This window comes from Salmo salar, chromosome ssa05 (genome assembly GCF_905237065.1).
Source record: "Salmo salar chromosome ssa05, Ssal_v3.1, whole genome shotgun sequence".
Classification (NCBI taxonomy): Eukaryota; Metazoa; Chordata; class Actinopteri; order Salmoniformes; family Salmonidae; genus Salmo; species Salmo salar.
This window is the reverse complement of record NC_059446.1, coordinates 30,061,334-30,075,196: the sequence shown is the minus strand read 5'-3', so window position 1 is coordinate 30,075,196 and position 13,863 is coordinate 30,061,334. Positions and strand designations below refer to the sequence as shown.

Genomic DNA, 13,863 nt, shown 5'->3' with positions numbered 1-13,863 from the left:
CTTGTGTTATTACATATGTATTATGCTATTATTGTTGTGTAGTTACTGGGTTAAACAAGAAGGATACAGAAATGTTCATGTATAAACAAATATTGGTCAACCTTAATGTGTACTAATTAAATGTTTTTAATTCATTGGAAAATTGTTACATCTGTTTAAAACCTTAGTTTGTAATCCATAATGCAATCAAACTTTAGCATCTGCCTTTTTAGGTGTGTGTGTGTGTGTGTGTGTGTGTGTGTGTGTGTGTGTGTGTGTGTGTGTGTGTGTGTGTGTGTGTGTGTGTGTGTGTGTGTGTGTGTGTGAGAGAGAGAGAGAGAGAGAAGCGAGAGAGTCGCGGAGCTTGTGTGCCTTTCCCCTGTCACGAGGTAAACTGAATTGGAAGCAGAATGGGAAAATATGACACGCTGAACAAGACCCAGTGACATCAAGGACTATGCATTTGTCCGCTATTAAATTATTAAGACAGTGCATAATTTGCCATAACTGTGATCTATTGGTGCTTTGAATTTATAATAAGTATCACTCTCGTTATTTTCGCGCGGCGCGCTCATTCCATCTTGAGAGACGGCACATCGTAGTGGTTCCATTAGGTTCAACTTTAACATCTGGCTCAATTTCTGTACGAATAATTGCTTGCAATTAGGCTACGTCCAGCATTCCAGGTGAGTCTCCTCGCTGATGAAAAGTCGTTTTGTGATGAGAAAGATATGAGAGTTCCTGTCTGTTTCTCCGCTGATCTCATACATCGTAAGTAGCCTAGCCGAGATATCATGTAGAGTTTATCTCAGTGGGGATACCCCTAAAACATTTCTGCACACGAGCAAGGGATTTTAGAACTGTGGTTGAGAAGGAGCCGCTCTTTTGAACAACGCTAAATGTTTAGTGTTAGACAGTGGAAATGATTATTCAACAGAGGCATGTTAGGCCTAAGTGTCAATGAATTGTAATTGCAGTCTCCCTAGTTAACATGGTGTAAATGTTAAATGTAATGTATGTTTTTTTTCTACGCGCATTCAAATGAATTATTTCCAGTAATACTGTATCTAGGTATTTATTATCTGTGTTTATTGTGTGTTAATTTGAATATATTCCCGTAGAAATAGGCCTACACCTAGAACAAGATACGCAAAATCAACAGCTGAACCATTATGGCTCCATGATGTATAGTCTTCCCTGGTGTGTAGGTGTACATGCAGCTATGAGGAATAGAGACTACATTTTGCAATGTCTACTCAACTGCCTCACACTGACGCTCCTCTTGCAAACGAGGTAAGTCCTTGAATAATCTTTTTTTTTTATCAATTATGTTTTGTCACATTACACAGGAAGACTGAAAGTATACCACTATATCTGGGATTTGGAATTGAATTCCTTTAGTTTTGTACGCAACACAACCGAATGTAGGGACACTATGTTTTAGTAGCCTAACCTATGAATAGCCTATGTATTTATCATGGTGAACATCAATCAGGCTTTGTCGACGTGGGGGGCTTTGTGAGATTAATGAAGTGGGTGATTTTCTGATTATGTTCCTGCGGGTGGCGATAGAGTACAGTCGCTACTCTCAGTCTGAAAAAGCAGCACTCACTTCAGATGCCATTGAGCGTGAGTCACTAATATGTAAATAGCGCTTGATTTCAATGCTCAAGAAAAGACATTCCATGAGATCACTCAGTTATCTCAATTGTGCCTATGTAACTACTATAGGAATGCATACGTTTGTGTTGGGACACTTTGTAAAGTGGGACATTGTACTGTATGGCCAACTTACAGTATATGTAGTGTATAGCCTATATAGTGTTTGTAACACAGCTTATTTTAGTAAGGTAGTGTAATTCTCAAATTGACCAGGAAGTCTCATGGTTCCGGCATTTTTGGCACATTGCACTTATGTCACTGTATCAAGAGCCCTCATGAATATAGCTTGTAGACTGATATTAGTATACAATCAATCAAGAAACCAATATGTCAGTCATTTGATTAACCAAGTAATTATCCACATCAATCACATGCAACGAGAGCACATTTAATGAATGTATGCCTCTTCTGATTATTGGATTCATGAATATACAGCTCTGTTGACATTTGCATATTCAATTTTGTTTTTGCTCCAAGATCAGATAGCACACAAATGTTCAGCACAGAACTGGGTCATCTGGGAGGGTGCTTGGGAAAGGGGGAGAGTGTGTGTGTATGTGTGTTCTTTTACCTTTTGACTTTATCTCCTCTTTCATTCCCTCTGGAGTAACTATGCAAAGGCCTCATCAATCTGACTTGTCTGTATCCCAGGCCGGTGATTGCTGATCCTACAACAGATGCCTTCAAGAACAACATCACTCTCTTCACACAGATCCTTGACAGACTTCTAGATGGCTATGATAATCGTCTTCGACCCGGCCTTGGGGGTAAGGAATATCTCTTGGCTTCAATAACTATGACAAAACAAGCTCAGGGCCTGTATACATAAATGGTCTCAGAGTAGGAGTGCTGATAAGTTTATCATTTTAGATCATAATTCATATTACATGGACAGGGGGAGACCTGATCCTAGATCAGCACTCCTACTCTGAAACACTATGAATACGGTTCCAGTTTGTGAACAAACCTTTTAGAAAGACATGGCATAAATTCACATCACAGATTGTGATGACTTTAACTTTGTTGGCTTCATTTGATTAATTTTCCTGTCAGGTTTAGTGGCAGTATTCCTCACAGTATTTCCGTCAGCATGCAGAAGAAATAGTGCCAGCGATGTGTCTACTTGTCTTGTAATGTGTGAAATAGTGTGATCATAAATCATGTAGAGTGTAGCTGTGTGCCCAGCAGACATTTGTGTGGAGAAGCAAAACACAGTTCAGACAATGTTTCCCCCATGACAACAAAGTGATTGTCATAAAAATAAGCTAATATTTTCTCATTACATTTAATGGTGCTGCACATGAACATATTGGTCATCAGTGGGTTTGCTATCCCAAATCCTCAGTACAAATCTGTTTCCTAAATGGTATCCTTTTCTCTACACAATGCCCTACTTTTGACCCGAGCCCTATAGGCCCTAGTCATAAGTCGTGCACTATAAAGGGAAGATTACTATTTGATTACCCTCCTGCCTGTTTGTTGAAAGTAGTGTTGTCTAGGCAGCAGGAGGCGTTTCAACAACGGTTCCCCAGAGGAAACAGCATCGACACTGAGCTGCCCTTCACCACCATACACAGAAGAGTCTCCTTAACAATTTATTAGGAAACTGCCCTGTCCTGTTACAGCTGCTTTCAATCCACACGATCAAGATGTTGGTTGGCGTCTTTTCAGATGGGCTATTTGCTGCACTAGCACATTGGCCACCTGGGAAAACCCGCTCTGTGTTTTGGCATGATGGTCTAGTTAGGGATCTACACTAGACACAAAGACATGCTTTATAAAGGACAGATCAGTGCAGTCCACTCCATCAATCTGGGATTACAATTATGCCTGGAAATAGAAGAATGAATGGCCGTTGATTTAACAGTATGTCAGCCCCATATTGTTTTGTCAGTTCTGTTCTCCTGTGTGAAGGGGGGCAATCACCTGCCCATCCTTTTTGCTCAAGTATGTCTTAACCCTTCTTGCTTTCGGTCCTCCTCCTCAGTAAACGTTGACCTGTGCACTTTGACATTGGACCCCGACCCAGCACACAGCTACTGTATCACCAATATCAGACATCATAATCAGGCTAGTGTCAATTGAGATACTAGTAACCTGATACCATGCTACTGTCAACAGAGATACAGTACTAGTAACCTGATACCATGCTACTGTCAACAGAGATACAGTACTAGTAACCTGATACCATGCTAGTGTCAAAAATTGTGTACCTCCACAAGTCTGATTCATCCTTGGGAGCAATTTCCAAACCCCTGAAGGTACCAAGTTCATCTGTACAAACAATACTACGCAAGTATAAACACCATGGGAACATGCAGCCATCATAACGCTCAGGAAGGAGACATGTTCTGTCTCCTAGAGATGAACGTACTTTGGTGCGAAAAGTGCAAATCAGTCCCAGAACAACAGCAAAGGACCCTGTGTAGATGCTGGAGGAAACAGGTACAAGAGTATTTATATCCACAGTAATACGAGTCCTATATCGATATAACCTGAAAGGTTGCTCAGCAAGGAAGAAGCCACTGTTCCAAAACCGCCATAAAAAAGCCAGACTGTGGTTTGCAACTGCACATGGGGACAAAGTTCGTACTCTTAAGAGGAATGTCCTTTGGTCTGATGAAACAAAAATAGAACTGTTTGGTCATAATGACCATCGTTATGTTTGGAGGAAAAAGGGGGATGCTTGCAAGCCGAAGAACACCATCCCAACTGTGAAGCACAGGGGTGGCAGACTGGTGCACTTCACAAAATAGATTGCCTAATGAGGAAGGAAAAAAAATTTTTAAAAAAGTTTGATTTTGAGAGTGAAAATCAGAAAAATCAATAGCAAAACACATAAAAACATAGGAAAATATAGGATTTTTAACACTAGGTGGGCCTTTTGGGAACCTTTGGGCAAAATTAGAGTTTAACCACTTTTCCTGGCACCACTACACCACTGCGTAGGACCAATGGAAAGACATCAGTCACACACACAGCATGATGTTAAAGATACGCAGTTCTTAAACTTGGACATAATAAGCCAGTAGGTCCCAATCATAATAATACAAAAACACAACCATTAATCATTTCCCAATTGACATTTACAACTATTACTTAATCGCAAAAACATTTCACGTTTAGCACACAAAGTAAGCGGTGACCTAAAGATTAATGTGGAACTGACAGCATTTTAACTACTTTGCAGATATGAAACAAACAGACAATCATAATATCATTTAAAAATATACAATTCCCAGTTTATGCTACAAAACCAAGTTTATAAGAGGTTTTAAAAATAGGTTTTAGTATACTCAACGATCCATAACGTACACTAAGGCATTGTTGGCAGAATAGATGGATGCAGTTCAATGAATGATTAATATAATTCACCAATACATTTCTTGGTAGTCCAAAAAATATTGCTATCAGGTTGTAAATGGTACATTGTTTGCTGCCTCCATTCGGGATGCACTTTTTCAGATTCAATGACTCAATATTTCGCGCAAAAACGGACGAATGTAACTAAGACTGGGAATGGCAATACAATCAAACGAGCAAGGGCGATGGTCACAAGTCAGCCATAACGTGGCTAATAGGTTAGCGTATCTATTTATGTAGCAAGCTAAAAACCTAAGCCTAACTTTAGCTACTATGAGGATGCCATGCCATTGGAGGAGTGGGTGGGTGGGTGAGTGACTGACTGACTTTTTCCATATCGTTTTTTTGGTGGCTATACACAGCTAGAGATGCAGGTGTTATTTGGTTAGCTTACAAAAAACTTTAATGACTGTTTTCATATCTTATCTCTTGTGTTTGCAAATTTACTCTGGCTATCTACTCTGATTTAAGTGCACTCTCGTCTGAGTGTGCCAGAGGGCAGAACAACTGGTGAATTTACGAACTCGCAACACCTGCTGAATATGACTGGGGTCAGTAAATGTTGGCAAGAAAAGTAATAGTTAGTCAAGAACACTTAGATAACATGTAAACAGCCTAACCAGCTCTGCTACGCCAAGTAGAATGGTCAGAGTGAGGTGTTTTCTCATTTGGGTCTGGAAGTAGCTAGCCAGCAAGCTAGCCAACTTTAGCCAGTTAGCTTGGGTGCTTGGTTTGGACAAGCATGCATTGGCATGCAAGCTGCAGAAGGACAAGGGGGCTACAATTCCCCATCGTTTATCAGTGCAATGTTGACGGCCAACTAGTTGAAAAAGTTTGAGAGGTTTATCTAATGTTCCTTCGTTCGATTTTAGCTCATCTTGCTCTGAGTAGCATTAGTTGTTGATCTTGTTGTTGATGTGCCTAACTGAGGGAGAGAGCCTACCTCTTCATAATGGTTTGATCAATAGATCTGTAAAGTTCCCAAATGTAAGAGGACTCCCGTGGTGTTTACACATTCGCAGAAATCCATTCAGGTGTATGTTGTGGCTTTTGGTGAATGCGTTCTAATGATCTAAATTCGCGCTGTTGCGACTGCCAGTCTAGTTCAAAGTGAATGATGGCAGGCCAGTGTGGCAAATGGCTTGTTTGTATAAAGGTCTACTGTAGCTCTGATTGACTATAGCGCACCAGTCTGGTGGACTCCTGTCTTAGACAAGACATGTTTTTATTTGGTTTTATTTTACACCAGTGTCTATTAATTGTCCAAACGCACGCCCACTTTCCCATTCTATATTGCTATAGAATTTTCACAAGTGCCTTAGTATACAGTACGTATTTCCCAAACATTCAACAAATTTATGAAAAACTTAAAAATGACCATATCTAAGCGGTCGCTTGTCAGAATTTGTCTTTTTGGTTTCATATTCTTCCTGGGGGTGTATATGAACAGATTTTAATAAGATTTCATGTTGCTAAAATATTGTCAGTTCCAATTTAAATGCAGCATTGTTTCACACACAAGTTATTTTCAAAGAGATGGCTAACAATAGCAAGCGCGCTGCAAAACCCCCCACAATTCCACTCACTAGGGAATGATCATTTACAACTAACTTTTTGGTCAAATGTGTTCTTGAAAAGTGAGAAGCTAACAAATTAGCAACAACAATTTGTAAGTCGCTCTGGATAAGAGCGTCTGCTAAATGTCTTAAATGTTAAATGTAACATCCTCTTTGATAACACCTGCTGCAGCCGCTGCAAACTAGCCGATAACAAAAGCTAGCTAGCTAGACTGTGGGAAAACTACTGCTCGCTATTGCGCAGTGACCTGTTGGCCTTCAAGTAGGCAGAAGTTTCCATACATTTTTGTAAAAACGGTCCCACTCATTAAGTCAAAATGTGACCGCTTGATTCCACTGTCACTCCAAAATGTTGCCCTAATACAGTTGAATGGCAGATGCCTTCATCTTGCTTCTGATGGCCTACCCAATGGCTGACTTGGCTAGCTAGATTTTTCGCCCCAGAGACCAGCAAAGAAAAATCCTGATTTGATATTTTTTTCTCTTCAGTGTTAGCCATTTTCTTTCCAACAAAAACTGAAGAGATTAAATCAGAACACATTGAAAATAATAGTATTATTATTATACAGTGCATTCGGAAAGTATTCAGACCCCTTGACTTTTTCCACATTTTCCAGCCTTATTATAATATGTATTAAATCGTTTTTTCCTCTTATCAATCTACACACAATACCCCATAATAACAAAGCAAGAACTGGTTTTTAGAGTTTTTTGCAAATGTATACAAATAAAAAAAACTGAAACATTACATTTACATAAGTATTCAGACCCTTTACTCAGTACTTTGTTGAAGCACCTTTGGCAGTGATTACAGCCTCGAGTCTTCTTGGGTATGACGCTACAAGTTTGGCACACCTATATTTGGGGAGCTTTTCCCACTTCTCTCTGCAGATCCTCTCAAGCTCTGTCAGGTTAGATTGGAAGCGTCGCTGCACAGATATTTTCAGGTCTCTCCAGAGATGTTCGATTGGGTTCAAGTCCGGGCTCTGGCTGGACCACTCAAGGACATTCAGAGATTTGTCCCAAAGCCACTACTGCGTTGTCTTGGCTGTGTGCTTAGGGTCATCGTCCTGTTGGAAGCGCTCTGGAGCAGGTTTTCATCAATGATCTCTCTGTTCTTTGCTCTGTACTTTGCTCTCTATCAGAGTGACCATCGGGTTCTTGGTCACCTGCCTGACCAAGGCCCTTCTCCCCCGATTGCTCAGTTTGGCCAGGAGGCCAGCTCTAGTAAGAGTCTTGGTGATTCCATACTTCTTCCATTTAAGAATGATGGCGGCCACTGTGTTCTTGCGGACCTTTGATGCTGCATAAATGTTTTTGTACTCTTCCCCAGATGTGTGCCTCGACACAATCCTGTCTCGTAGCTCTACAGACAATTCCTTCGAGCTAATGGCTTGGTTTTTGCTCTGACATGCACTGTCAACTGTGGGACCTTATATAGACAGGTATGTGCCTTTCCAAATCATGTCCAATCAATTGAATTTACCACAGGTGGACTCCAATCAAGTTGTTGAAACATATCAAGGATGATCAATGGAAAAAGGATGCACCTGATCTCAATTTCGGGTCGCATAGCAAAGGGTCTGAATACTTAACTGAATAAGGGTTTTAATACATTTGCAAAAAATTTAAAAAACCTGTTTTCACTTTGTCATTATAGAGTATTGTGTTTAGATTGATGAGGATTTAAAAAAAAAAAATCTTTTTTTGAATAAGGCTGTAACGTAACAAAATGTGGAAGCAGTCAAGGGGTCTGAATACTTTCCGAAGGCACTATATTATCATAATCATTATTTTATAAATCCTGAGCCCTTCTCTGATGGCTTAGAAGGCTCCTTTTCCCCCACTGTGTTTGGGTTAGTAATAATTTGTAGAGGGGCTCTATTTTCCCTCAGTATGCATTTTTTCACTAAAGAATCTGAATGTCTAAAGAATCTGTATGTTGTTCAGAAATATTAACACAGAAATACGGGACATTGTACTGGACAACTCTTATTATGGTGGTGATTTGACAAAATGACCTGATACCATACTAGTGTCAACAGAGATACAGTACTAGTAACCTGATACCATACTAGTGTCAACAGAGATACAGTACTAGTAACCTGATACCATACTAGTGTCAACTGAGATACAGTACTAGTAACCTGATACCATACTAGTGTCAACAGAGATACAGTACTAGTAACCTGATACCATACTAGTGTCAACAGAGATACAGTACTAGTAACCTGATACCATACTAGTGTCAACAGAGATACAGTACTAGTAACCTGATACCATGCTAGTGTCAACAGAGATACAGTACTAGTAACCTGATACCATACTAGTGTCAACTGAGATACAGTACTAGTAACCTGATACCATGCTAGTGTCAAGAGATACAGTACTAGTAACCTGATACCATGCTAGTGTCAACAGAGATACAGTACTAGTAACCTGATACCATGCTAGTGTCAACAGAGATACAGTACTAGTAACCTGATACCATACTAGTGTCAACTGAGATACAGTACTAGTAACCTGATACCATACTAGTGTCAACAGAGATACAGTACTAGTAACCTGATACCATACTAGTGTCAACTGAGATACAGTACTAGTAACCTGATACCATACTAGTGTCAACTGAGATACAGTACTAGTAACCTGATACCATACTAGTGTCAACAGAGATACAGTACTAGTAACCTGATACCATGTTAGTGTCAACAGAGATACAGTACTAGTAACCTGATACCATGCTAGTGTCAACAGAGATACAGTACTAGTAACCTGATACCATGCTAGTGTCAAGAGATACAGTACTAGTAACATGATACCATACTAGTGTCAACAGAGATACAGTACTAGTAACCTGATACCATGCTAGTGTCAACAGAGATACAGTACTAGTAACCTGAATAGTTGTGGTGATATTTTCTTTAAAGACTCTGATACTGCGACATCCATGTTTTTCTTTGTGTCATTTGTTCATAAATACAATTTACCACAAAGTGTTCATATTTTCACAGTTTAGCTCCAAAATTTCCCTTAAGATCTTTAAGGGGAACACGTTCTGGTGGGGAGGTGTTGTGTGATGGAACACCGGCCCTCAGGCGTCATCATGGACATTGGTTGATGTATCAGATGTCTCATTGTTGACCACCACCGGGTCATTCCATGTAATTAACTATGTATGTGGCTAGTGGGTAGCTAGACCCAGGAGTCATCTCTCACCCCCTGGACACCTCACCGTGTGTGTTACGTTCCCCAGTTTCTGTGTTGTGGGTTTGTTTGTATGTATGTGTTTCAGGATGGCTTCCTGAAGTCCAAAGCAGCTGATTGGTCGGCCCCATCGATATTTGGAGCTCTGACCCCGCCCTCTCATCAAAGGATACAGCTGTCTTTAATTGCAGACTCCTTCTGCAGTTTTATAAGCCAGTGTTCCTTTGTTTGGAGGGGGAGCTTATTGGTATGTTCTGTGTTGGTTGTTGCTCAAAGGGAGAGCTTATTGGTATGTTCTGTGTTGGTTGTTGCTCAGATAAAGCTTCTTTGATGTCCTGTGTTGGTTGTTGCCCAAAGGTTTTTGTAAAGTATTTTGTAACCGGTCCTGCTGAGGTATGTTTTTGTCACAAGGACTGTTTTGATTATTTAAATTGATTACTTACGTTAGTAATTATTCTGTTTTTGTTCCCAGGGGGGAAGGGGAAGGCACCTTGGGAGTGCTTAGGTAAGAGGCCTGCGGGCATACATATACCCGTAGTATGTACTCTTGTCTATGCACACTAGGTAAGAACTGGGCGGATCACTCCCTGTATTTTGGTTATCACGCCAGGTGGCGTTAAGAATAGATAAGTAGTGGGTAGGCAGGTAAGGTAGGAGAGGGGCTCTTTCCGTCCAGCCCCTTTTTCCCCAAATTACTGTGTGAAGGAATAAATTCCCTGTTAATGGTAAAATTTTCTGTCTCACATCCTTACCCGCATCTACAGTCACTTACCTCTTTCACTCCACGGGGAGTTGCGTGTAGCAGGGTGTTGCGTTCCCTCCTCCGAGAGGTGTGCGTAACTGTGTGTGTTTTTGTGTTCTAGCCTTTTAACAAGCTCATAAAAAGCCAAACACTGTTGGCAGAAACCTTCACATAATGATCATGCTGCCTTCTAGAGGAAGGTTGAGCTGAAGGTGAATGAGTCTCTAGGTGTGATGTTAAACAACAAAGCAAATGTTATATTTAGAAGCATTGCGAAGAAGTGGAATTGTAGGGCCAATTACTGTAGTTATTGCTTGAAGTGTAGTGTCTTTGTGAGATGCTACTACTATTATTGCTACTACTACCGCTAATACTATTACTACTACTATTACTACTACTACACCGCTAATACTACTACCGCTGCTGCTACTACTACTACTACTACAACAATTCATAGAGAAATCATTTTAAGTGTAATTATTATGTATGGCTATGAAAGCATCTCCTACCTTCATGAAAAAATGCATCTGCCTCCCTCCTCCATCCTCTCACTCCATCCCTCTGTATCTCATTTGATTTGATTTCTAGGTGGCCCAGAGCCTGGGCCTCCCACAGGATCTGGTGTCATTTTACATTTAAACAGATATTCAAGGGGCCATCAGCCCAGAACAGCATCAGCCATATGGTGATAGTCTTTGGCGTCGGGGAAAGGCCTGGATGGCAGTATGTGGTACAGTAGCACTGACATACTTTCTCTCTGGGAAAAATGTCTTCATGCCTAGAGGTACGGAATCATCCACAGACTTATGTAACCCAAAATTGAGTGGCTTATGAAGAAAATATTAATTGATGCCTAGGCTGCATTTGTTTTGCCATCTGTTTGACAGACGTTGGATCCCAGAGAGTCATTTAACTTGTATTCGAAAGCGATAAATAACTGAATATTTTCATGATGCAGATTAATAGTGTCTGCCTTTCTTTAGAAAGTGCATTACATTTTCCCCCTATAATTTCTCCAAGAGTTCTCTTTGCTTTGTGTCCAGGTTTTCTTTAAATGTATCGTAGCCACTAGCCGAAACAACGTCACTACTAATCGCTAAAACAGAATCTGTGTGGGTGAGCTGTTGTTGAAGACTACCCAATGCAGAAGCAGTAGCAGCAGAATAGCCTGCAAACCTGCCCTTTTAATCCTCTGGGTTTCCAGCCGGATTATTTTAACCAGGGCTAGCTGCTCACTGGTCTGTACGAGGGTCAGGAGCACACAACCCCACCCCCTCACATGTGCACCTAGGGAATCGTCTGAATTCCTGACACTCCAAACTAATGAGTTGTATCCTCTGTCAACACAGTGTTGTGGAACTATTCATGTCATTCAGAGCAGCTATATTGGAGGATATCTAAAGTTGACCTTCCAGGCAGGTCATATACATGCTTCCTAGTTCATTTAGTTGTCCTTAATATAGAGTTAAAGAAGGCTGGGTATGATTGTCCACCCTTTTGTCTTAATTCAACCCTGTTCTACGTTAATTGAAAGAACAATATCTCACTTTATAGATAGATGCTATTTTTGTATTCAACTATAAATAGTGCACGCGTCTTCAGTTTGGGTGTTTACTATTGTCACTTAGTTTAGACAGTTGACAGCTCTAAATCACATAAATGACAAGCTGTAAGGGAACATGACTAAACCACTCGCTTTGGTCCGTCTGAGCTGAAGAAGTGAACCTGCACTACATGGTACGATAAATAAAGTGGCCTCACATCTTTGGGATTCAAATGCACTCTGAAAAGAATCCAATGTAATAAACAAGTGATTTGTCCCCAAGGGACGCTCCTTTGTACTTGGGCTGGTATTAAGTATGCATCATTTGTTTTGTTTTTCACGATTTGGTTTAATGTTCCATCGAATATGAACACGCACCACGTCTGCTGTTATTGGTGATCTGGTTCTATGGAGTTATTGACTGTAGTTATGACCATAGAATCATAGAGCAGTGTATTATAGGGTCTCTATCCACAGGATAACTATGGTATTACTGCATTGTAAAGGCTTCACATTAAAACAGTGCATTAAGATGGGGTACATCGGGGTCACTGTCACTGGTGTCATATTTCAGATTTCTACACCTCTGGTGTATTTTCTTCATCTATTGTGTGTCTGCACGTGTCTGGTTTACACACGTAAACACCTACTTTATCATGCAATCCAGTGTATGTATTGCTACATTTATTGCACACATTACCCACCGATCTGCCTGTTTCTCTCAATATGCACTACTTCATAAATAACTAAGCATATCCATTACCTGTCTGGATGCATTTTGTCAGCAGACGCAGTGAACAGGGAGTGGTGAGTGCACTGGGCCTGTTTTGCCTTGCCTAGTCACCTTGCATGAGAGCACTCACTTTATTTTAGGCCAATGAGAAGCTCTTTAGAATACATGTGAGTTACTGTGTGTGAGTTACTGTGTGTGAGTTACTGTGTGTCGTGTGAGTTACTGTGTTTCTGAGTTACTGGGTGTAAGTGACTGTATGTGTCTTGTGAGTTACTGTGTGTGTTGTGTGTGTGAGAGAGAGGGAGAGTTACTGGGTGTGTGTCTGAGTTACTATGTGTAAGTGACTGTGTGTGTGTGTGTTTGTGCAGCAGAGAGTGGATAACATAGCCGTTAAGTCTGAAAGCTTTTTTAAGAAATTACCCAAGCATGTTAGATCTAACTTAATGAAAGAAGAACTCAGGAGAGAAAGCAAAATGTGTGTACTGTTTTCACTCGCTCTGAATAAAGGCAGGCCTGATAGGATGGTGTTACAGGCAGGCCTGATAGGATGGTGTTACAGGCAGGCCTGATAGGATGGTGTTAGGTGTAAAAGTCTAAGTGATGTTTTATTGCAAGGCAGGGAAATGCCACTCAAAGGATGAGCTACAGTCCTACTTAAATCTGTAATAATAGTATTTTTTCCAGGTTTATTCATGTCCAGCCAGGAAGAAATGGTCTCGTGATCAGACTTTGTTTTGTTCTATATTAATTATCTTTATGTTTTTCAGATCGTATAACAGAGGTGAATACCAATGTCTACGTCACCAGCTTTGGCCCAGTTTCAGATACAGACATGGTGAGACCACATTCCAGTCTTACAAGTACCTTGTTCCCAAACTGAGCTGTGCTGGGTTGGCCTGGTTACACATTCATCATATAAAGTGAGCTTGTAATGTATTCGAGGTTTAAAAAGGCTTCAAAAGTTTGTAATTTCCACTTAACAGAAATATCCATTAATTATAATCCACATAATAATTTATATTTCCTGTTGCTGCCGGATTATTTTCCTGCTATGAGA

The 13,863-nt window shown here is 40.5% G+C and overlaps 1 protein-coding gene across 4 annotated transcripts in view; it reads left to right on the top strand.

The window, feature by feature from the left end:
* The first annotated feature begins 316 nt into the window (after positions 1–316).
* The window catches only part of LOC106604576 (gamma-aminobutyric acid receptor subunit alpha-2), a 58,058-nt gene continuing 44,511 nt past the window's right edge, over positions 317–13,863 (top strand). For 2 of the 4 annotated variants that reach the window (XM_014199347.2, XM_045718042.1), the window contains exons 1-4: positions 317–665; positions 1,188–1,272; positions 2,293–2,408; positions 13,574–13,641. In XM_014199347.2, coding sequence (XP_014054822.1) covers positions 1,202–1,272; positions 2,293–2,408; positions 13,574–13,641 — 255 coding nt within the window. In that variant the 5' untranslated portion in view covers positions 317–665; positions 1,188–1,201. Of the gene's footprint in view, positions 666–1,187; positions 1,273–2,292; positions 2,409–5,169; positions 5,315–5,362; positions 5,556–13,573; positions 13,642–13,863 lie in introns of those variants that run through there. The other 2 variants (XM_014199350.2, XM_014199351.2) reach the window with 2 other exon arrangements.